The sequence below is a fragment of the Cloeon dipterum genome, chromosome 4 (assembly GCF_949628265.1).
Source record: "Cloeon dipterum chromosome 4, ieCloDipt1.1, whole genome shotgun sequence".
In the NCBI taxonomy this organism is placed as follows: domain Eukaryota; kingdom Metazoa; phylum Arthropoda; class Insecta; order Ephemeroptera; family Baetidae; genus Cloeon; species Cloeon dipterum.
Genome location: NC_088789.1, coordinates 19,746,977 through 19,772,449, shown reverse-complemented (window position 1 = coordinate 19,772,449; position 25,473 = coordinate 19,746,977). Strand labels below are relative to the sequence as shown.

The following is a 25,473-nucleotide window of genomic DNA, read 5'->3' as shown; positions in this document are numbered from 1 at the left end:
ACACTTGTGCGTTATTTTCAGTGCTGGAAACATTAAAACTGCAGGACTGTTTATATTGTGTTGTTTCCTAATAAGTCAAGCGGAAATTTCGTAAAAATTTAGGGTTTGGCAATTGCCAAAAGGGTGGAAAATTGACAACAAGTAGATTACCAATATTTTTCCGAAAAAATAGGTGACTCTTCCGGAAATTTCTATTGCTTGGATACAAGAGATTTTTCTTGCTGTTATAGAGAAAACTGGACGCGCTAAACTGTCATCTCGCGAATTAAGTTTTAATAGAGTCTGAATTTTCTGCGCAAACTTTTGGAAGCTGGCGATGAAAAGGCCAACGGTTCCAACGAGGAAATTGGCCTGCAACATTTTTGTTTTCGAACAGGAAATTTTATTTTAACTGCAGGAAAGTTTAAAGGTTCCATTCCGATTAATCGGGCGAAATGTCGTAAAATTCAATTTCTTCGCGAGCGAATAAGTTGGGAGCTGCGGTCTTCTTTCTCTTCTGCACACGCACAAAACGTTCTCTCTCGTCTCAGCATTGGGGAAACCACTCTGCCGCTCGAATCTACAATTTTAAAGAACAGCCCGCGCGTTCATTTTTATTTCCCTCCGCCGTTCCATTGCTCACGCAGTACAAGAGAGAACGCGGCACTTCATAAACTTGGCGGAAAGTTTCGCACCAAGATTAATGAAAAGTGTCCGTGCAAAACCGGACGCAACAATAGCGCGCGAGCGCCTTTTATGCGGAAATCCGCGTTTTTGCCGCAGCTTTCTCGCAACTTGGCACTTTATATATCAAAACCAATTAATCCTTTTGTGCCGTGCACTTTTTTAACACCCCAAAACTTTCATTATAAAAGTTAGTTGCCGACCGACGACTTATGAAAAGAAGTGCCAAGGGTCGCGCGCAGCACCGAGAGAGAGCATACGTACGAATTATTATACAGCGGTGGGGCACGCCGCGCGAAAAGCTAGTAGCCGCAGAACAATAAAAAGTTTGCTAATTTGCTCTCTGCACAACGATGAGAGAGAGTGTGTGTGTGTGAGAGAGAGAAAGTGGGGCGGAGGGAGGGTGGTGGAACAGAGAGGCGTTTGCGCTACGCAAACTATTGCCAAGGGGCTTTGTTTGTTTTCTCGGCCGCACATTTTCCCTGGTACTACATAAAAGTTTCTTCCCATACACACACTCGCGCGTTTAGCCACTTTTCGAGGGCTTAAATAAATAATGCGGACACACCGCGGCGGTGGCGGGCGGACGGGCACACGAGCAGCGAAATGAAAAACTTGGCAGATTTATTTAAAGCCGCCAATTAGTCGGGCGTTCGAGGGCGGATTTTCGCGGACGCTGATCCTCCGCTGCTGCTGCCGCCGCCGCGGCTAAAGTTTTCCAATTAAGTTCTTACACGGATGCAGCAGGTCTCTGTTTGACAAACCCTCGAGACGCTGCGCCAGAGTGCGTACTCTTACCTCGAGAGCGCTTCGGGCCGACGGACGAACCGGGGGGTTGCACTTTTCATTACGCTCGTAATTTAAGCGAATTTTCGAGAGGCTTTAAATTTCACGGGGCACGATAAATAAACGGCAGGCACCAACACCCACCTTTGGTGGCCCGCCCCGCTATCAACGCGCTTTTAAATACTCTCTCTCCGCGCGCACAAGTGCGCAGCAGATAATATATATCGTGCCACGCCACTCTCTCGCGCGCGCAGCGACATATGTGCTCACAGCACTAAGCCTTGCTCCAACTTTTTGTCACTCGCGAAATTCATTACGGCTCTTAAGGTTGCCAGGTTCCGCTGGGAAATGGCCGACCTGGCAGCATATATATGCAGTGATGGATCGGCCAAATGGAATTGCGGAGAAGCGTCGAGGGATGCGGCTTCCCGTTCGAACCCGGCACAAGAGGTCGCAATTTCGGCCGGACGCAAGCCAGCCAGTCAGTTGAAATCCCATTTCAGCAACTCCGTATGCACAACGCGTCGCAAATACACACACTATAGCGTTAAACGCGCATAATGAACTGCGGAAAGCTTCCGGCAAGTTTAACAGCAGTGCCGTAAAAATGCTTAATTGGTTGTTAGCGCGGAGAAGGAATTTACTTGTAAAAAAGAATGTGGTTAAAGTCTCTATTAACGTGATTTTTGCTAGAAAAAGGATCGTTTGCTGTTCGCATTCCTTCTTAAAGTAAAATAAAATCAGATTAAAAGCAGGATTTCAACAATTTAAATTTCATTAAAAATAAAAATGCTTATTTAGAATTAAAAATAAATATCAAGGAACTCTCAGTTTTAACACACTGACCAAAATAAACTGTGTCTTGAGAAATTGAAGAACATTTGGTTAGATTTTTAAAAATAAAAAGAAAATGATCAAAATTATGTCATGTTTTTCGAAGAGTTGAAATTTTGGAAAGCAAAATAAACTTTGCTATTTGTCATATTAGAGTTATTTAATTATTCTAATTAGAAAAACGTCAGCATGGGTCTGTAAATAGTTTTTCCTCTCGTATTTTTGTACCTACAAAATATGGTGAAAAACTGTGAGTCAACAGGAAGGTTATCATCGATTACCACATACGATGTCCAAAAAATTCCACCTTATTCAATTATAAATTATTATCATTTTGCTTCTAAAACTTTACACTAGTGAAATCCCTGATGTTAAGTTGTTGGAATTAGATTAGCTAAACATGGCGAGGGGGTTAGCGGAAGTTTCTCTAACAATGTTCATCAAAAGCAATATCCATCAAAACGTACATTACCATGCAAACAACGAGCAAAGCCGGTGGAACATCGTATCATCTAGTTACGAACGGCTTCTGTGTGCTTTGTATTGCATTGCCGGATTATATTGGAATTCCCAACAGGAAGCCTCCCGGTGGAGGAGCAAAAGACGAAAAATTTCTCATTTGCGGCCATCCGATATTCCTGATACAACGCTGGCCGCGGAAAATCGGATTGCGCCTTTCATTCGACGTGGCAGCAGAACCAGTCGGCGTTACGTATGGGAATTGCTAAAGCCGGACAAGAGAGTGCACTCTAAAAACGGCTGCAAATCGGCAAAACAATACAAATAGCGACGGATCCGTTGGTGGCAGCGGCGGCGGCGGCGGAATCGGGCGATAAGTGTAAACAGTTTTGACAGGGTGCGCTTTTTGTTTGACACTATGGGGTGCTGCGTTCACGAGGCGCGACGATTCGGATTAAGTTGGTGGGATTCTTCGGCGGAGACTTATGAGCTGTTTCTTCCCTATGGCAAAAAGCTACGAAGACAAAGCCGGCGAGCGCCAAGGAAATATAAAGAAGTGCGCTAGGAGCAGAGGAAAAGAGGTTTGCTAGGGGTGAAGTACTTTGTCTGAAAAGAATAAGACCGTAATCGGTGATCCCCAATTTGTCTGAACGATTAGAATATTGTCCAAAGCGCTACTCTTCTAGCTCTAGTTTATCCTAGTTTTGGTCTATAGGATGGATTTTAGCAGAGGGACATGAATTAATTTTTCATTATCTACAGCCAGCAGGTCAACCAGCCTTTATGCTACTTCCGTTGGCTGCCGATATGGCACTGCTGTCTCGGTATTATGCTAGCACTATGTCAAAAAGACAATCAGAGAAGGAAGTGGTTCTCTGAGTGGTTGCCAACGTCCTTGTCGCATTTTTTGCTAGGTTCAGACCACAAACCGCTTAAACATTTCCGCCAGCTTTAGACTCGTCGCGTCAAATTGTCAACTGAGTGATTTGGCAGCTAAACCAAATTCAAATCTCAGGAATCAATGAAATTCCAGTGCTACTGTAAGTATCTTGAGGCGCCTGCTATTGGCCGTTAAGGGGCTTCCGAAAATAATAAATAAATATTTTAAGACTTTCGGATTAATTTCAATTCAGAAAAAACAGCCAAAAAGATAAATTTTGGAAAAAAATTCGCATCAGCCACTTTGGACAATTTCTTTTCGGACAGAAAGTACGCACTGCCCGCTGCTATATCGACTCTGCCTTTGTTGTAGCACTGGCCATCCGATTGGTTTTAAAAAGACCATTACAAAATAACAACAGCTCCAGTCTCTCTCTCTCTCTCGTTCTCTCGCGGCCTCGTTGGTTTATTTGGTCAGAGCTGAGAAAGGATCGATCGCGTGTCCGTCCAGCAGCCGCTTTTCTCTGCTCTGGCCGCCTGGTGCTTGCGGCGAAAGAAAAGCGGGTGCACCGGAGCCTGCTAATAATCGCAGTGTAAACATCAAAACATCCCCGCAATCATTTGTGTTTCACATTGTTGTCAAATGGATGTCGAGCAAGCGAGGAAAAAGAGGAGCTGCGCTGCACTGCTTTGCGGCAGGGCGTCAAAAGCCTTTGTGGCCGATGGCGACGGCACACTACTATTTTGCACCAAAACGTATAATACACGTGGAGCCGACAGGTTCACCTTCGACCCTTTTCCGTGTGTGTGTGGAACGCTGGAATTATTTGTTTCGTGTGCTTAAAGAGAAAAGCACTTGGACCGAAATTTAGATACACGCGAAATCCTCGCTTTTATTCAATTTTGAGAACAAAGGGTAAGAGGAAATGAGTACAATGAAAAGCGACTTTTCCCCTTCCGCGAACAGGTGGGGTTGTTCTGATTCCGCGAATATATGTATATACGACCGGCGTTTTTCCCGTCTACTTCAGTTTAGCAAGGCACCCCATTCGTTATTATTGGAGCACATGAATGGGCTTAGCCGCCCAGAGCAAAATTCATTGTTCGCCAAATTGCGATTTTCAACAGGCTTGATTATAATTGGAAATCAAATCTCAATATAAAAGCCCCTCTTCACGATTTTTCTCAAAAGGGAGACTTCATTGTAATCCGTACTCGTTAGTGATTAAATAAAAACTGCCTACATTCCACGGCTAATTAAATGACGGCAAACACATTGACCTATATACACGTACAGTCATTTGCGTCAAGCCCTTCCTGTTCAAAGCCGTCAGTGGATGGCACCACCGGTTAATAACGATTTTAAGGCACTATTATTCCACTGCGATTTCAGACTTAATTATGTGTGAAGATCGGATATTGCGTGTAGCAAATTGCTTGAAAGAGTATTTTACATTATGTATAATATGCCTACTAGAAAAATTGAGTCATAGGAAAAAAAATAAGAAATCATAAAAAACATTATAATAACCTTTCCGCATGGTATTTTCGTTGTTGTGAATAATCTGAATAATCTGAATCATTTAAAAAGCAAGTGGCGTGGGCGCGTTCGAGTCTAATAAAACTCAAGCGCCTCTATCAGTCATATTGCAAAACAATAAAAGACGATTCTGCTGATGAACAGATGTTTCCAACCTGTTCCAGCCGTCAGCGATACTAGCGCCAGACCAGACGCCAATCTCAAATCTCTGTCCGTGCTAATTCTTTGCTAGTCACTTTAGCGATTTAAATAATTTTTACACCACTTTTTATATTTTCTTTCAAAATGAATATCAATTGGAAGAATGCAAGGTAATTAGATTAATTTTTGCATACTTCCACTCAAGTCAAACTGAACACTACTAATGTACAAAATGTAACTAATAATAATTTTGATTTCACACAGCATAGAAACACGATCTAAAATGGTTGACGAGATGCGGAAGAAAAGATTTGCAGTTCAAGTGCCAGCCAGTCTTAAGGATTTATGTGTTCGTTTTGCTATCAAAAACTGCAGCAGCTACCTCGGACGATCTGTAAATTCCTTCGCAAATCTACGTAAGAATTTTAATCACATTTTGCAGAACTTGTGAGAGTGACGAAATGATTTTCAGCCAATACCTTGATCAAAGAATTCTTCAATGCCATCTTTGAAACCAATTGCAGTCTTATGATTCCTCGTCACATCTTGTTTGGATTTGTGCGTCTGCTTCTCAACCCCAATCTCATTGAGTTTGAAGCAGTGCAACACCTCTCGCACTCTCAATACGCCAGCTTATTTGATCATATCATCAACAACTGCCCAAACGTAACTGAAATCTTAAGACGCCATTACTGCTTGACCTGTGAAACCGATGAGCTTTCCGAGCTTTCCGAGCTTTCCTTGGAGACCATTACGAAGTTGAAAAAAATCAAGCGGATTGACTTTGGCAGCTACCCCTTACAAGATGAACACTTCCGTCTGCTAGTCGATCACGCACCAAATCTAGGGTATATTATCTGCATTCTTATTTTTCTTCGAAAATAATTCGCGATGACTTGAAGTCGCCTGCAAATTGGTTCATTTCAAAATAAGGGTTTAATCCAGACACAAGATAGATAGTTTAAAGGCCACATCAAAGCTAAAAAATTAAAATTTACATGCGACTAGAAATTCTGGAAAACTTCAAAAACACAAAGAGCAGACATAATAATATTATTGTGACGGTATCAGTTTCATGACTGATGAGATGTTCAGGACACACCTTAAGTGTTGTTCTTGCCGAATATTATTTGACTTAAAAACTAGGGCAACAAACAGAAATTCAACACTTTAAAATGTATCATATTACATCTTTGCCCCTTGAGCATTGGTCACGTCACAATCTTTGTCCTGCGCTTGTTTGCTAATGAGGACGCCTTTTCCAAACGGCACTCTGATTTTCTGAATTAAAAAGTTGTTTTTCGATATACGCATATTTACATATGTCCTTTAAGCATTAAATAATGCGCTGTATACCCTGTATACACAGTCGGGAGAATTTAGAATTTTTTTCCAAGTTGAACGCTATAAACAAACACGATGATAATTTGTTTTCTTGATGTCCGCCTATTCTACATTTTGCTACATTTTTCCAGGAGCCTCTTCGTCCTCGTTTCTGATAGTTTTACCATGGAAGGCGTTACGTATTTGTCCAAAATGACGAGCTTAAGAGATTTGACAATACATTTTCCCTCTGATATGGGAGCAAGAATTCTGACGGTAGAGAGGGAGACGTTGTTGCTTGAACTGAAAGTTGAATGTGCTGGGAGAATCCCTAACCTCCAAAGATTTTTTGTCCATGGTATGGATAACAACTTTTATAGAATGTTTGCAGAGCGATACCCTAATAAGCGACTGACTCTAACTGAACTGAGGTATGGAAAGGCTTAACCAGCGATAAACTAAAGACAAAAAATCAATCAAATTTTAGTTTGGGACCTAACTGTGATACCGTCTGGCCAGCAAACCTCACCGTACATTTACTGCAAATCAATTGTGGCTTTGGTCCAGATGATTTTGCAAGAGTATGCTCCATTTCGTGTCCGATCCAAGAACTGACATTTGACTCAGTTCCTTATGACCAAGTCCACTCAATCTTGAACCAAATTGGAGCTAACGTTCGCAGTCTGTTTTTCATGGACTCCGACAGGTTAGGACTTGAACTAGGATACCTAAACTTAGTCACGGTTATCAAGGCTTGCCCCAATTTGGATAGTCTTAATTTTGAAGATGAAAGCCTTATTATTGAATTGGATCAGAATGATGACGTTGACACACTGCCAATTGAGAACTTCAAAGCGTGGAAAGAGTAAGTTTAAGTTGTATGCTTACATGACGCTCACTATCGGCATTATTAGCTTCCGGATTGAAGATCCTCGAGACAATTTTCCAGGTGAAAATATTGATGAAAACTACAACCAAGTGGACAAGATTTTCAAGATGTACCTGCTGGGAAGTGAGGACCGCAGTAAAAATCTGTTCTTGTGTAATCCCACCCAGATCAAAGTTGTAAAAGAGGTTTTGAAAGACTTCCCATCTCGCCTCAAAGACACAGAAAAGCTTTATTTTGCAACTGACATGTGGCGAACTGAGTTTTTGGAGTCTGCCCTTGATGTAATTTTTAATTAAAAAAAAATCTACATAGTATTAATGAATTTAATTGACCTCCAGGTTGCGAAACAGATGATTTTCTGCTCCCCGTTTCTGACGAAGATAAAATTGTACTCGTACCAATGGGACCCTGTTGAGGAAAAAATTTATAGTGAACACAGTTGGTTTCCTGAACTGACGCAGGCCATTGGCATCCCATTTGTATGTCTTGTGTTTGGGGAGGAGGACTCTTCTGTGGAATACAATGGATCGAAAGGTGATGGCACAGATTATACTAGTGATGGAGATAACGATGAAATGGAACTTGGTGATGAAGTGTTAGAGACTGATGATGAAGGCAACAATAATATGGAAGAGGAGGATTAATTCATAACGTGTTTTGTTATGATTCAAATTACTTAAGTATTTGCCTAAATATTAATGCATGTGAGGCTGAGCCTCAGGGTAAAGGCCTCTAAATATTATTGCTGGCAGGTAGGTTTTGAAGTATTTTTACAATAAAACCAGAAAAGATTTCCGCAATGAAATGAACCATTCTATAACTTAATCTATATCCCTTTTTAATATACGCAATCTATTTAAAAGAAGATGCAAACTGTCGTAATTTTGATAATTCGCATGTAAAGTTGTCATAATCAGAGGATATGATTAGTCATTTTTTCTCAATATTATATACAGATTAATTGGGAGATAGTCCAATTTTAATTTGCATCAAGTAATGAATATAGTTAATGTTTTGTAAATTTGAACAACTATAACTGTCATCTGATAAGTTTCATTATATTTGCATACGCTTGTTGTAACGTTCTTTACTTAAATTTTTTAAAGGTACTATTTTATAAAACAACTAGTTCTTTGGAAAACAAATCTCCATTACTGACGCGAGTAATAATTGGATAATTCCAAGGATTGAAGTAATGTTGCTCAAATAATTAATTGCATGACGAAAGATGGAGCAGAGCAAAGTGCCCCTACTTAAATTAGGAGCAGACAAATAACGCTTTTCTAGGAGACGCAATCTAAACTGCGCGTCGTCGGCTGGTTAATTAAATAAGGCGAAGGATGGAGATGAGCGAATTTCTCTTTCTTCGAGAGACAAAATCTGGGAGAAGACAATGGGGTGTCTGAATTAATTTTAATGGCTTGCTTAGGAGGCGTCTTTGATGAAGAAAAATGAGTTTCTGACGTGCCTGCTGCAAATTAAAATTGACCAGCTCGCTGGAAGAGCGCGAGTGACGCATGTGTGTGTGTGTGTCTCCGCCTCCTCCGCGTGCGGCCCGCCATGAATGAACGCGAGAGAGAAAGATGAAATTTCGCTGCCGCCGACGCCAAGGTCTTCATTAATTTCACTTTTCCTCGTGCAAGACCGTTAAAAACGTTTTAATGGGCCCGCGAACGCACATTTGCATAACGATTATCAAATTTCGCCCTGGCATAACGCGGGAAGCAACGCAGACGTCAAACTCGCTGTCATGCGGCTTCGAAAATTACACCTTTTGCGCCCCAGCACCCTCGGCCACTGGTTTTTGTTTTCAATTGAAACCTATCTAGTGAGTGTGTTTTGCGGAATCGATTTCTCGCCGCGCGTTGCTGCTTGCTACTGGAGCAGCTAGCTTAAAATGAAAAATAAATATTTGATGGCTGGCTCTCGCGCTCTCCTGTGCTGCATTATTTCGCAACTTTCCATCAAAACACGGACTTTCGTGAAAGAGATGTCAATATTGAAAGCCGTACGTGTACCAGCATATTGGTCCAGGTCAATTGCGCGAGTGGGTACACAAACGATCAGTGTTTGACCTGTCCAAACAATAAGCTAGCGCTTTTCAGATACCGCGGCAAGAGTTAGTTAATATCGCTAAAGAGTGTGGCACACAGGTCCAAAGTCCTCGCAACGACGTTTTTTTGGCAATTTTTTTTTTTAAATATCGGTGAATTTTTTTTCGGAGAAGGAAAAAGGAAATGTTACAACTGCTTTTATATTTCCTTTTCAATTCAAACAGTAAAATATATAAAAAAAACAACCTTTTTAAATTTGGATGGGAAAATGCATTAGTGGAAAACATACAAAAAACATCATTAATCCCTTCTTGATTCTAGGACTTAAAATGTATACGTACAAAAACCTCAGTTTTGGTAGAAAATATTTTAATTTGTCTGCGTCTAGAAATTTTTTCTGAGCAAAATAAACGATTTCAAAGAATTATTTACGTGCTTTCATCTATTTCAAGTTTTTGTTAGAAAATCTTAACTGATCACAATTTTTTAAAGAGGTATCCTTTTCCTGGAAAATTAATTTCGCTTGTTTTTTTTGCCTTCGGGAGACTAGTAATCTACCCTAAACATTGATGGTGTTATTCCCCGCTTCTGCTGTACAACAATTATTTTTCCTTTGAAACGAAAGAAGGGCAGTTCCCTCCCTGAGTGAGACATTTTTCCGAATTTCATTTGCCATTTAAAAGGAAAAAATATTCGTACAATCAATAGGAAAACGTGTTCTTACCTCTAAAATGTGCTCAGCCTGATTTTCCCGGTCCAATTTACGTTCTGTCGTGCGAATGGTGCCTGCAAACAGAAACAAAAAGGTCCATTAAAACATCCATCCTAAGTGGCAGAGGCGGGATAAAAAATTCATTCATTTGTTGCCGATCGGCGACGGCTCTGTGCGATTGAATATTTAAAGGGTCTGGTGTGGTGTGCTGTGCACGACTGCATTGGCGCAAAAGACGACCGCAGGGTAGAAAATGTGACATCCCCTGCGGAGCAGCCTGTTTACTCTCGCACCGTCGCCGCCTGCCCGCCCGCCAGCCCGCCGACAATCTATTATAACGCTGCCAGAAGAAAAGAATACACACGCGAAACTTTTTTATCCCTGTAGTTGGCGCACAACTTTGCCACGGCAAGACTTTTTTAATTAAATACCGCCGTCGGCATTCCGAATATACGTCACGGCGATGATACAGGTGGAAAATAATACACACAACGCAGCGGTTTGCGCGACGTGTACGTAAACACACACCACGACGAGAGTGTATTTCAGACAATGACGCCCGCGCCGCGCAGTGCGAAAATATACGCGTGTTTGCTTCTTTTTCCATGTTATTTTTTTCTCTCTTTTCTTGCGACCTCGACGACGTGGTGAAAAGAGGACTATTTATAAAGCGAAACGTGTCCTGAATTTCGACTGGAAAAAAATGACGCAATCCTGCCGCAATTAAGACTGAGTGAAGAGGGCTGTTGTGGGATTAAATATGAATTGGTGTGCTAGCTGCGTGGAGTAGACGCCTTTAAATGGCCGTGCCCGTTGCTGCCAGACACGAATGAGAGATGTTATAATTAATTTTGATGTATCCCCACCAGATTTTTTTCTATGGTTGGAGATTATAGACGGATGTGTGGCTTCATTAGTGATTTCTTCAGGCGGCAAGGATATCATTTGAATATCAGAATATAAATCAGAGCATAATATGTTATTTATAATTTTGGTTGCAAAAATGAACGAACTTAAGAAATACATTTTATATTATTCTTGCACTTTTGGCGTGGTATCTGGGGAAACAAGCCTCTCGAAGTTAACAAAAATGAGAATATCTCTTGAGTTGCAATGATGCTTAAATTAAACAGCTTAAATTAAAATGGTGATACTCATGGACTATTAGATATAGGGAGCGTCAAAGGTTGCACAAAAGGTATTATGAATTCAGATGGAAATCCAAATTTCGGTCAGACAAGACCATTAAGAATTGGTAAGGAATCGAATCCTGGCGTCAGGATATCCCTCGAGCGATCGATATCATTGCGTAAGCCTAAGGTCGTGGAGGAAAAGTGAGAGCTTTCCAGTCAATGAAATAAATAGAACACCTACACATACTTGATTTAAATAAATAGAGGCAACAGATGAATGGTATAACCGTACTCTCAAACCTAAATTCGACATCCAGCCGAGAATGTTTGGAGTGTTTCATAAATTATTCCGTTTGCTCATGTGGTGTTTCAAATTTGGCCAACAACATGCCGATTTCCATGGAAACCCCAACGGGTGCTGACGCTTTGGTGTCGATTTTGAATAAGCTAATCCGAGTGTACCAAAACCTCTTTTGCTAACAGAAAAAGCAAAGAGTGAGAGAGGATTGAATAAATAAAATGCCTAAGCCCCTTTCAAAACATTTCTCCCGTGACATTGGTTGAGCCAGGTGACAGTTTCCTTTCGCAGAGATTTCCTGGTGCGATTCTCGGCCGCGTCCGCAAAAAAAATGAATGACGCAGGTGTGCACACACGCAGACAAGCTTTTGATGCCGCTTTCCACCCTAATTACTCTCACCCACGCTCGATTTGCATACATCCCCCGTTATTATTATATTTGTTCCGCGGAAAGCTCGCAGACACGTTCGCCGGCGCGCGGCGGTGGCAGCTTTGTAGTTAAGCAAGTAATTACCGCGCTTGTCAAACTAATTAAAAGCAATCAAAACCGCACTTGGCTGCTGCCGAGTTTTATTCCATCCTCACACACAGCATAGAGCACCAGCACAGACTCTTGCATGCAGGGGGGTGGGTATGGAGATTGCAGCGGGGATGATGGGTGCTGGCGGGCGCGCGAGGGCATGAAACTGAGCAAGGCGCTCGCAAACTGTTGGCAAGGTAAACACGGGTGCTGCTTTGTGATGCTCAGCTCAGCTCGGATCTCAGCATTCGGCAAGCAAGCAGCCCGCGGCCACACTTCCGCCGGCAAGCGGCGCAATAGGCGCGCAGGAATTCCATTAGACGTCTCCATTATTCACCAATTTAGCCAATCTCGACGCAGCCGATGCAGCCACCGCCGCCTCGCGAGTGAGTGAGTTTGAGCGCCACTTTTTGGTACGACGATGATGTTGATGATGATGATGAAAGGAGTGACGGTTAAAGGAATTATCGCGCGCGAGAAGGGGATGTGTTATGAAAGGCGCCTGCGGAAGCTATGGGGCGGGGTTGTACGTGTACGTAGAAAGGTGTTTCGCGAAAATAGGTGGCATTTAAAACCTGATTGACTGATTGCTCCTTCACGTCGGTAGCTTTGATGGAAAAAAGTAAATTAATATCAACTATGCCAGACACCTGAGTGAAAAAGTGAATTAAAATATAGGAAATGAAAATTTTTAAGATGAAATTTGAAAAGATCCACTGCTGATTCCAAGAGAGATAAAAAATATTAAAAAAGTTAATATGCAATGAAAACAAATCATATTTTGCCCATGGGGTAAATACTTGCTGTCAATGCATAAAGTAATTCCTAAAAGGATTCAATTAAAGCCAAAATTGACCTAGGTAGCAGCGTATTATTTTTAGAAAATTGGCTGAAAAGTTAGCAAGTTTTTACAGTGGTGAGGACTGTCTCCCTACTTGAAATCTAATTTTATTTCACAACAAAGAGTTAACTCAAACAGCGAAATTAGATCTCAACGAGAGGAATCGAAATCTGCCAAGATCATAATATGGTCAAGCGCTCGAAGAAGGACAAAACTGGGGCACAATTTAAACTTTAATTTTAGCAATGTCCTCTTTTGATTATTGCACACTGTAGAACACTTCATACTGTAGCCAATAATTATAATTATTTTCAATTGTTACCTTGCATGAATCCACTTTTATAAATTAAACTACTCATCCCCTTAGTTTTTGAGAGCAGAACATCACTTAAATTTTGTTTCATCTCATGTCACACGAAAACTTCCCTTAATACTCTTTGATTTATTTCAGAATAATTTTGTCCAGCGGTTTTCATATCCTATCGTTTTTGTAATATATATCGGGCGAAAATACCTAGAAAAAGACTATTATGTCTTTTCGCAACGTTGTAAGTTGGCAATTCAATAAAAACAAAATTGCGTACAATCTTTAGTAGCGGTAGAATTGCTTCTATGGGCAGCAAACATCCTCTCTCCAGCGTCTGCTGATTTGTTAGGTCAACAATGCTTGGAGAACAATAAGCTCAGAAAACGCCCGCCGCCTTCCGTGCTGATTCGATTATAAAAAATCTCGACAAACACACCTTCCTTGGATCGCCGCAGCAGCGAGAGTGACGCGTTGCTACAATGAAACGCGTCGTGTTCGTAATTAGAGAAATGGCGTTGGCCCAGTTTTTATCCGCGCGTCGCTTTTAATTACGAGATGAGACTGCCGGCGGCGGCGGCGTCGTCGGCGTTATCCTCGCATGTATCCTGTGCCTCCGCCGCGGCCAGCATAAGGCGATAAGGAATTTACGACGTTTTCCCTCCTCCGGCCGGGTTGGCTGGCTGGCTGGCTCATCCTCGTCCTTCTTTCTTCCCGGCCAGAGCAAATTAGAATATTCAAATTCTGAGCACGGACGAGAGGGAGAGAAATAATGGTGCTTTAAATTAAGACTCCTAACCGAGCCGCTCACTTTTTTCCTGACTGATTTCTTAATTCCGCTAACCATTAGTGGAGCAGAGAAGCCCGAGGGCCTTGTTCCAACAGCGCATTAATTTCAATTTAACTCGCACTTGCTCGCATCGCAACAGTTCTTTGATGAGCTGCCTGATGCAGCCTTAATTAACACCCGTTCTAAAGTTGCTCCTGCGCCGAGAATGTGATTTCATCTATTTCAAATACGATGACTGCAGCATTTTGATTTTTTCTAATTACGGTCAAATACCTCATAAGAATTTTTTGTGACTTTTAACTTGAACATTGGGCAAAATCAACGATCAAGGATTTAATAAAAATGAATTGAAAAATCAGCTTAATTCAACAGGTTAGTGGAATCTGATTTTCTTATATATAGATTTCCTTTGAAAATATTATTTTAAGTTCTTGAAGTTGAGTTAAATTTCTAAACAGTTAAATGAAAAAGGAAATATACCAAATAGGGCATGATTTAATCTAAAAAATATAGATTTCATAATGGCTACTCACAAAGGTAAAACAAACATGTGGCTAAAAGTGAATTAATTCAAATATATAACAATTTCATACACGTTTTCGTACTGCACAACTCGCTGCTTTGGCGTAACATCAGCAGTATACTACTTAACCTTAAAAAAGAATGTTAATAAATAAATTAAAAAAAATACAGAGAGTTGAAAACTTCCATCTCAAGAGAAACGAGTGATGAAATCTTGTCGACCCGTCATTGCGACAAAACTTTCTTACAATAATTCAACCAAGCCAGATTTTTATACCAAAAAGAGTGAAATTTTTCTATATTTGAGACCAAAAATAAAGAGGGGAAACCAAATTTAAGGAGTTTAATTTATCCAATCATTTCAGCACTGCACGACTTCTTAAAGTCAATTATAAGAAGATAAGAAAATTCAATTCTGTTGAGGTTTAGAAAAAAAATAATTTTTAATAAAGCTTTCAAGATACAAAAGACAGCCTAATGGTAATTAAGACCCTATATTCAACCAAAATACTTCCGGGCACTTAAATTATAAAATTAGGTTATGTAAGAGCAACCCATTTCTCAGATGGTTTTCAACGGCACGTAAATTAAGCCGCGGAATTAGCCAAGTTTTCTCGCGCCTCAAGAATGTTTCGCAACCGCAAACTTCCGTCTATTCTAGTTACACCGAAATTCGAGCTCCCTGCACACATTCCCGAGACCCCTTGTGTACACGGTTAACGAGCAGCAGCAATCATTTACGGAGGTTTCATTAACGCTTCCACGAAACTTCAGAGCCGGATTCGTATACAATCGCTAACTCGAAGGCAGAGGGGGATAAATAATAGCATTTGCTGAAAAAGCGCACTTGAATCGGGGCGGAATCTCAGCCGAAAATGTCAAGGCATCCCCAGGGGGTGGTGGTGGACTGAGCTGTTCCGCCCCCGTATTGTGGTTCGACTTTAATCACGCAGGTAGCGAGAGCGAATCTGGCCGCCGAGCGTTGCAGTGCACTGGAGATTCATAATTCAGCTCAGCGCGGGTCACGCCCGTCCGCGTTCATAATGCAAAAGCTGCTGGTTATTAATATATGCGTCCCAAGATGTGTGTGTATGTGTGTGCACGGACCCGACATACTCGCCCCGCCGGCTAAAAGCCGCCGATATGAGTGGGCCCAGGTGCGTCCCTAATGGAGCCGCAAATACGCAGAGCGCAATAATTAGCAGAGCCAAATAATCAGCACGCGTATGCGGAGCCACCCACCGCCCTACACAACCGGCATCGACGGCTATTTCATAAACAACAGTCACGCCGGCCGAATTTATTGCACGGTGCGCAAGAAGCTGGATTATTGGCTTGGCGAAATTGCCTAACAATAAGCCTTCGATCTGGCCCAGGCGAAATTTTCATCCCGCTCTAAGCTTGTGAAGCAAAAGTTTCGGAATTTGTATATCAGAAACTGGAAAGCACTTAATAAAGAGGGATGAGGCTGGATAAAAAAGCTTTCCGTTATTTATTGATTTTAAAAATGTTGACTGTACAAAATAGCAGTGAAGTGTGCAATCATCTCAACAGAGCAAACTTCAGAAAATTGATCTTGTGTAGTTCAGAAAAAGCATTAATTTATATGCAAAGCCTCTATAAAATGAGGTAAAGCTCAGGTTGCCTCGTGAAATTATGTGGAAACCATCTCCATAGCATATGTATGCTTTACAAATGGTTATTTGCCCTTTGAAAATTACCATTATGCCATTATAGTATAATTTCCATCGCAATTCCCAATGTTGGATGAACCGCAATGAGGAGAGTTAAAATCAAACGCAGAAAAGGCCTTTTTTCAAGAAATTTGGGAAAGCGTTAAACTTGACGGTTCTTAATTTAAAATTTTAGAAAAAACAACTATTGCTATAGATTTTTCATACAATTGATTAGAGAGATCTTTGTTGAAAAATGTATCAAAGATTTAATTTTTTTACAATAAATATCTTGAAATTATCACTTTTGACTTTAATTTTTGACAATGTTCTTAGGGTCGATTTTGGATAGGTTCAAATATACACCGATTTTCGGCACGTCATGAAGAATTAGCGACAGAGTGATTTGGCCGCCTCAGTAATCGATTTACACAGTCAAACATTAAATTCCAGTACTATTTTAAGCGAAAAATTAAACGAAATTATCGCAATCGGCACTTTTTGAACAGAAAACTTTTTAGCTTATTTAACTGGAAAATACTTGTTTTAATACAACGTCTTCTAAACAACCTTAGGTCCAGAGTAAAAGCGCTTACAAAGCTTTACTCCTCTTTAAGAATTTCCCACATAAAAATCAAGCGGATAATTAAACCCATTCATCCAGAAACAGATTTCCTTTCCCCCGCTCTCAAATAAAAACTCGATCCACTCACTCTTGAGGTTATATTAGCCTTTTATTCCGGCAAAGTTTCCCTCCGATTACGTCGAATAAAAGAACAAAACTTATAAAACGAAACTTTTCCTTCTAATCTTGAGAGACTTTGCGGTGGTGGGCAGGTGCTTGCGCTCTCTCCTTACTAACTCAGCCCGCCTACCCACCTGCCGAACGAAGACGGGGCGAGATTATTCAAATTCCGGACACCGATAAGTTCATGACTCACATTAAGGTCGAGCCTCGGGCCTTTGTCAACGCGAGAATTAAACCTTTATTAGGCGACGCCGGGTCGCGTGTTCAAGTGAACGGAACCGAATTTAGAGACTTCTCTCGCAATTTACATCGAGAAACCAGGCATTAACATATATGCACTAAGGGTGCTGAGATATATTTGCATAACACGAAGCGTTCTACAAGGACACTATTTCCTTTCCGTGTGAAATTTCTTGCGATGGCTTTTAGGGATGGTAGAGAGCAGCGAAATTAGTAAGATTGCGTTAGAGTCGAAATGCCGGCAGACGCTCGGCACTTAAAATGCAATTTCTAGACGAGAGTTACTTGTAACTCCCATCAGAAGCGAACGAGCTGGCCGGAAAGTTTGAAAAGAACCAACTTCGAGACTTGAGTTCTTTTCCATTCTTGCTTTTCTTGAGCCGGCGTGGCGCGTGCAGGTGTGGAAATTACACGGGCTGGCAGGCAATAACAGCGCCACTCGAACAAAAATGATAATGCCTGGCAATAACAATGAGAGAGCAGCCTGAATGTATGCTTGGCGAAAGTGGCGAAAATGCCGACTCATTTATCGGCCCGCGCAATGAAAAGTTTTCCGGCCGCGAGAGAGCGAGCGAGGAAAATTAAGTTCCACGCGAAACAAAATCAATAAGCGCGCCCGTTGATAAGAATGAAGACGGAGAGAGAGAAAGGAGCGCGAGTGGCGCGCGGCAGACGTTATGCATAAATTGGAGAAGACGACGCGCTCGCAAAAGAAGGCAAATATTTGAATTCTCCGTCGCTCCGCATGCAAATCAGCCCCGGCGGATAATTACTCAAGACTAATCGGACGGAAGCAAAATGCAACTTTCAAGAAATTTAAAACGTTCAAAACTCGAAAGACCAACACACGAAAGAGTTTTGAAGGCATCCCTAGCAGGAATGGAAACTTTTTAAAGTAGTTTTCTGAATAAATAATTTAACTTTTTTGACAGCTAAATCATCAACAGATGGAGCATAGTCCTATAGGTACCGTATCAACTTCTTCCTTTCTCCAGAATGTACGTACGTTGTCAAATTCGCCTTGAGCGTTTAGTAGAAGTCAATCCAACCGGAACTTCCACGCAAAGGGGGAATTTGTCCAGTCGAAAATCAGGAGGAGCAAAGTTAGATCTAATTTGGTTTGCGGACGTACCGTTATCGATGGTGAAGAAGCTGCCGGCATTGCCGGCGGTGATGCGGAACAGCAGCGGCTGCGGCCTGTCTTCCAAGTCGTCATCGCGCGCCTCCAGAGTCAACACTTCCTGTCCCGCCGGCGAGTTTTCAGCGATGCTCGGGTAGTAAACCGGCTGCAGGGTCAGCGGCGTGTTGTCGTTCACGTTCAGCACTTCCACGTACACCTAGAACGCCATCAGTTTATGGTCACTTTTATGGACAGCCAGCCCGGCTCGCACCTAGCTGCGAAGAGTGTTTTTTCTCGAGGGCCGGATGGTTTGGATTCCCGAATTTATTGCCCCGGTCGGCCGCGGCAGCGACACAAATTTTCGTTAAATGAAGTATGGCCATAACTCGAGCCGTGAAATGTGGACAGCTTGATGGAAAAAAGCTGTTGAGTTCTCATCACGTTTTTAGATTCATTGAAGCTGTTAAATCAACAGTAAAAATAGCGAGATAGAAAGGAACTCGACAGTCGACTAAATTTTATTGTTTTTTCATAGACTGATTAATCAGTCAATAAGGCGGAAACAGACTCATTTGAAATTTAAGGGGAAATACATCATGTAAAACTGTGACAAACTTTGATTTGAAATTAATAGTACGTTTTAGATTCTAGATAATTATGTATGCTGTCACATTAATTAAACTCTCTAAAATGGTAAAATAATCATAATAACTAATGGATATTTCGTTTAAAGAATGGGAAAGACCAGATAGGTCATTCACACGGCTAAATATTTTTGGAAGATTGATTTTGGTTAAAAAAATAACAATAATTTTGAAAGATTACAAGTTGATTGATGATATAAAAATTTATTTATATGAATAAACCAACTGGACATTTTTTCGAGGATGAAATTGTGAAAATAAATAAAATTTATAAATGTTTTTTTTTTACAGAAATAACAGTTTTCCGTGTTTTCCTTGAATAGAAAAATCCCCATATAGATTTCACAGCCTTGTAGAAGTCATTGCTTGTCTTTTCAATTCCATCTTTCCACTTTGCACGACATAGACGCAACTCGATTCAGATATGAATGGTCCAAAAATATTTCCTGCTGTGGATAAACAAACGATTCCTCTCCATCCGCTTCCCTACTCAAACTTTAGTTTTTCAACATCTGACAAGGCAGCAGCGCGTTTTCGGCTTTTCCTGCTGTCTGGATCTGGAGGCGCGTGCGGGCGTTTGTCAAATTATTACAGATGGACGCGTAAACAAACAAGAGGCACGTCGGCGGCGCGTCCAGCAGCCGGCGTCGAAAGTAATAAAGAAAAATGACGTGTGGGTTTGTACGTAACATACCTCGATCCTCGAGTGCAGCGGCACCACGCCGTGGTCCTGTGCGAACACGGTCAGCCAGTAGCTCTTTTTGCTCTCGCGATCCAGCACGGCCAGCGTCGAAATGTTTCCTGTAACAAAGAGCGGATATGCATTCGTTATTTATTCGCCTCTCTCGTACCAATAGCCGACATCAAAGCCGACAGGAATTTAATAATAAAAAATGCCCGGCGGCGCGAAAAAGGAATCCGATGATTGTGCATGCAGTGTCGAAATCGATGGCTGCTCGGCGTGCGTAATTGAGAGCCAGTTGTCGCTCATTAAAGAATCCAAAATAGACCCCATCTTCCGAGAGAGAGAGAGAAAGGGCGCGGAATAAATAAAACCTGCTCTTTAAATATTTCACTCGGGGGGCCTGACGGAAACATCCTGTTCCAGCCTTTCGAAATAGCAGAAAGAAAAACATTTCCGGGACTCGTGCGTGGTGCGTCTGGCATGCAACGCAGCGAGGGATGATGCGGCTCCGGGTGCTTTTCGCCCTCGTGCCTGTGCCGCCGAGTCTTTGAGAAATGATTCATTAGGCCAAATGGACTCGCCGAGCCACAAGCACCTGCTCCGCGCGCGCACTCGGACTGCTTTTCTACAAAAAGCGCCCCTATTTGAATAGAATGCGCCTCCGCTTTCGCCCCGCCGCCCCCGGTGCCGTCATATTTCGGTTCGGGGACGCAAACTTTATCTGAAAAGAAAGCGTCAGGAAAGCTTCCTGTCCGTAGAAATTTACTCAAAAAAAGCTAAAATGGAACTTGTCTAAAAATAGAATTTTGAGTTCTAAGAAATGGCAAACGGGTAGCAATAAAATATTCTAGGATATGAGACCATCAAAGGCTCAACGAGGGAATTAGCCCGCTCAGAGAATTTCTTAAAAATATCAACTCCGCGAGAGCTGATTTATTAGCCGTCTGAAATTCTACTTGTTAGAGAGTAAAAAAGAGGCCTGCTCCTCTGAATGACTCAGCTTTGGATTTAACTTGCAAGCATGCGGTATTATTTTTTTAGTAATTTCTATTCAACTAATTCTGATCAGATTTATTTTGCTTCTAGCAAAAATATTCATCTGGGTGATATTCTTAATTGTGCTTTCTCTTTAGAATTTTTCCATTGAATGATTTTAGCGATTCAAACAGAGGATTTAAAAAATGCCCAAAAATCTCAAAATTAGTTTAAAAGTGAATTTAATTCAATCTCGGTGAATTCTAGTTGGTTAAATGTTTTTTTTTATAAAGCTATACAAACGTAACGATGGCTTATTTGGTCATTCAGAGGTTTCGTTTCTCTGAGTTCGGCTCTGTAAATTTTATAAAACTGAATTCTGATAGCTAGTTCAGTTTCCTAGTTTTACTTGTCAGTCAGATTTTTCTTCCGTTTATTGTAATTTTTAAAATATTTCAAAAAGATAATATTAAGCACTTTTTTTAGAATTTTTCCATAGAGCATTTTCTTGGAATCATTTTTCGAAGCAATTAACGTAACGTCCCTAATATTTCCATGTTGTTGTCTTTTAAAATATTTCTTTGGCATTAGATTTAATTCTTTTAGGGGAAAATGCACCATCCCCCCTTTTCCATTTTCATTTTGCAGAGAGCGAGAGTGTCAGTGCACAGACGACAGCCGGAAATGAGCGTTTCTTCTGCTTTTATCGAATGAAACGCGCTGTTGATCCGCGGGGTAAACAGCCCGGCTATAAGGAGGAAGAGGGGGAAAAAATAAACGCCGGCCTGTCGGCTCAGTCGGCTGGCTGAAATAAACGGAGAAATTATATTTGGTGTGTCCCCGGCGTGTCGCGCAAAAAAGCGTCTGGGTCGGCCGGTATTTTTAGTAGGTGCCGCAACAACAGCAGGATTTGGTGCGAAAAAAGCGGTGCGTGAGTGATTACGCACAAGTGCCAAATCGCGGCGAACGCTTCTCGCATGCCAAAAATCCATCCGTTCGAATTACTTTTGCGCCGCCGCGCAAAAACACGCGCACCGCCGGCCCTCTCGGGGTCTTTCAATGGAAGAGCTGGGAGATATTGTCCACACCGGTAATAAATACTCAGCCAAACCATAAAAGTCGAAGCGCACGTGCAGAGTTTGCAGTTTTGACCATGTGTGCGTTTTTTCCGGGAAAAAATATTAGATTAGTCCGGTTTTTGCCAGAAACAAAGAAATCCATCAATATTTTCCTCGAAATATAAGTAAATTGAAAGATTAGAGATAAATTCTAGGTCTTTTATTTACAAGAAAAAAGGTTAAAGAAATTATATAGTATACCCCATCAAATTTCAAATTTTGACAAGATCTGAAAGATTTTACAGGTACGAGGTAGGATAAAAACAGTTAAAAGTGAACTATCGATTAAATAAATCAGTTATATTATTTTTAAGGTTTTTTGTGGACTAAAAATACTACATTTTTTAAATTACAGTAGAATGATAACGTTTCCCAGAATCTTCCAACTGTGGTAAGTATTCTCTATTACTAACTATTCCAAAAACTGTTATTAACAGTCCGGTTACTTTCGGATATTTCCGGAAAAACCACTGAACAACCTTTTTAACCGGCGTTTTGCCAAACCCTGCGCACGTGTGCATTTTTGTTGCGGCGGGGTGTTTTGGCTCGTTGGCCGCCGCTTGTTTATTCACAATGGCGGCGTTGAGCAAACACTGCGACTTCACGCACTTTTGCATTCGCACCCAGGACTGTAATTCACGGCAGAAGGAGAAAATTCGAAACGAGTGTAATTTGATTTGGACACGCAACAGCGAGTTGGGTAAATACAAAGTGGCTGCGCTGAACCGTCCTTTTTGAGCTGGGTATCATTTCACGTGCTTGCGATTTTTCGACTCTTGTAGCCCAAAATAAAATCAGAAAGTCTTTTCCTGAAGCGGTGAATTTTCACGCTCGAGTGCACATTGAAATACTGAATAATCGAATTACGCTGTACGTGGAAAATCATTTTGAAAATTCAGCGTACTGTTATTTAGAAAGCAGATGTCTCTGCGGGGCACGCTTTAAATTCAAATTTCTCATTCTGCTCTAGCACGATTTTTCCAGCATTAATAAGACACTAAAGTTTGCCTAACATTTCCTGCCCGGGAGAGTTTTCGCAGCGTAATGTGCGCGTGTGTCTGTTACGCTAGGTCCAATTGCTTGTTTTCTGGCAAATAAAAAGCAGCAAGACAAAGATTTCATGCGCGCTTGAGTTTTCCTCTTCCTGTGTGCGTCTCGCTCTTTTGGCCAAATTCCCAAAAAGCATCTAAACGCCGCTCTCACACAACAGATTGGGCAGGGCATAAAAAGAGTTTACAGCCTCCTTTTTCTCCTCATTTCCTCCTGGAGAGGTTTAATCATTTTTTGTGTCTCGCGGAGGAATTCATCTCTTTTACAACTGCACTTACTGCTAACGCTGATCTCCATTTTTGCTTCGTAAAAAACTCGAATTTTCATTCATAACTCGGCTCAAGGTTGTAAATCTGGGCGCCGGAAAAGGGCACTTAAGTGTTTCAAGTAGCCCAGAAAGTGCAATTCGCAGGGTTAGCACGGTCCTTTTCAGACTCTAGATATTTTATGTATTTTTTTGCTAAAATCCTTGACAAGACAGCAAAAACGTTAAGAAGGGTCCATATCTTTACGAGTGCGCTGACCAGAATTTTAATTTTATTTAATTCAAAACATGAAAATAAATAAGCCGTTGAAGTAATTTACTGATGTATATTTGTAAAATTAGTAAAATTATGAATGATTACTGATTAACTATTAACCCATTATTTCTCCTCAAAATTGCGTTACATTTTGTGCTGAGACGCCAATTAAAATAATTAATCGACTATATTTAAGATTTCTAATAAGAATTGATTATTTTTGCACATTCCTTTCTATTAATTGATTTTTTTCAACGATAATTAAAATAAAAACCACTGGACAGTCTTTTAGTCAAATTTACTTTTGGTCAATTCCTAAAAGTATGCAGTTGTGAGGTCGTAGGTGCAAATACGCGATAAAAAAAGAAATACTGGTGCCGCCCCTGACGTCGTCCGATTTATGCATTCCTTTGTGAACGCGCGTCTGACCGGTTGCATACCCGGCCCCTTGACGCTCTCTCTCGCTCTCTTAGCTTGTGTGTGTGTTTGTGAGCAAACGGGCGGCTCCTTTTCTCTGGCTAATCACTCGCCGCCGCCGTCGCTTTGAGAAGGTTTCGCGAGTGCATTTCAAAATCGACGTCTAATGGGATCGAGCGTCGATTTTTGGCTAATGGGATGTCTGTGAACGGCGCTTTGAAAGGCGAGCGGGGCTTCTTTCTCCGGAAAGAAGGCGCTTTCATGCACGTAAAAAGCACACGAGATTGCATGCACACGGATTTGAGGCCCGCAAATTGAGCGAGTCACCGCGGAATATTGAGTGAGTGAGTGACGGCACAAAGCCAATTATCAGACAAACTTGTCTCGACATTTTCGCCGCGCGCAGTGAATTCTGTTAGTTTTTGCGGCAGCGAGGAAAACCTAATCAGCGGCTTTAAAAAGATTAACTCGCATAAAAGTGGTTAAATCAACTCGGCCGCAAATGTTTTCAGCAGACTACTCTTTTGTCAGCACATTTCCTTTGCCGAGATTAGTTTTTAAAAATAGCTCTTTTTATATTTAATAGGATAAAATTCCCGGCTTTTCATCTCTCCCTTTTTTCAGCAGCTATACAATTAAATGGCAGTTTGCTATATAAATACTACGCACAGATAAAATTTTTGCACAACAATAACAAAAGATAGAACTCGCCTCTATTTCAGTCATATTCTCTCTCAAAGTTTGCCTGCTTTGTGGAATGGGGAGAGAGCTGTTTCATTTTATCTTTTATTGTTGGAGTAGTTTCATCTGGTATAATTTGTTTGTATACCAAACAGCCCTTTAATTTCTCCTTTCTCTTTCTCCTGTAATAACAGTCACATGGAGCATTAAAGATTCCTCCCTGAGTTTTATTGATGAGGGTTTTTCGAAATGTGTTAGTGGAATTTTAAAAATGGGAATATTCATGATAAAAAACACCCTTAGTTATTTTATTAAATTTGTCTAGATATTGGTAATATTCGCCCTGAAGTATTCTAATGATGAATATATTTTCACACTAATAAGTATGAAAAGAGAGACTAAGTTTTAATCTCACATAGTTGTAAGCCTATTTTAATGAGGAATAATGTTGAAGCATATATCTAAAACTAGAACAATCGTTCAATAATACCCCTTTTGATTATTATGACGGTAGTCTCTGACAATGAGAAACAACCGAACTTCTATTTCTGATAAAATCCGACTTGTAAAGGATGAAAGTTAATTAAATTGCGAGTGCTGTCTACCTACGGAGAACTTCACTTGATTATTAAATTATCTTACAATTCATACTCCATAGGTTGGTTCTTTGTTCTTTTAAGGTGCAAAACATATTCTGTCAGAAAATTTTTAGAAAGTTGTAGAAATTAGAGCACACGAGTTAAATTTTTAATATTCCTGTTTTACCGATTTTCCGGGTAATCTTTTTGGTTGAATGGAGTAATTTTTCGAGAAATATGGTTAATTCTGAAACTTCACTGCTACACGGACCCGATTTGATTATTATTATTATTGCATTGATGCTAAATTTCCCAAACAAATAATCCAACTGATC

General features: G+C 41.0%; 2 protein-coding genes across 7 annotated transcripts in view; one reads left to right on the top strand and one right to left on the bottom strand.

Annotated features, from left to right (window-relative positions):
* Nucleotides 1–25,473, bottom strand: part of kug (kugelei) — a 153,602-nt gene that overhangs the window by 28,429 nt on the left and 99,700 nt on the right. For all 6 annotated transcript variants that reach the window (XM_065489572.1, XM_065489571.1, XM_065489575.1 and 3 more), the window contains exons 4-6: nucleotides 19,808–19,914; nucleotides 18,482–18,686; nucleotides 10,293–10,354 (exon numbers count right to left, since the gene is read on the bottom strand). In XM_065489572.1, the coding sequence (XP_065345644.1) occupies nucleotides 10,293–10,354; nucleotides 18,482–18,686; nucleotides 19,808–19,914 (374 nt within the window). The remainder of the gene's footprint in view (nucleotides 1–10,292; nucleotides 10,355–18,481; nucleotides 18,687–19,807; nucleotides 19,915–25,473) is intronic.
* LOC135944198 (uncharacterized) lies at nucleotides 5,332–8,309 on the top strand. Its single transcript, XM_065490998.1, has 7 exons — nucleotides 5,332–5,472; nucleotides 5,567–5,718; nucleotides 5,775–6,150; nucleotides 6,778–7,056; nucleotides 7,113–7,490; nucleotides 7,540–7,795; nucleotides 7,853–8,309. The coding sequence occupies exons 1-7, from the start codon at nucleotides 5,447–5,449 to the stop codon at nucleotides 8,156–8,158; spliced, it is 1,773 nt and encodes a 590-aa protein (XP_065347070.1). The 5' UTR covers nucleotides 5,332–5,446; the 3' UTR covers nucleotides 8,159–8,309.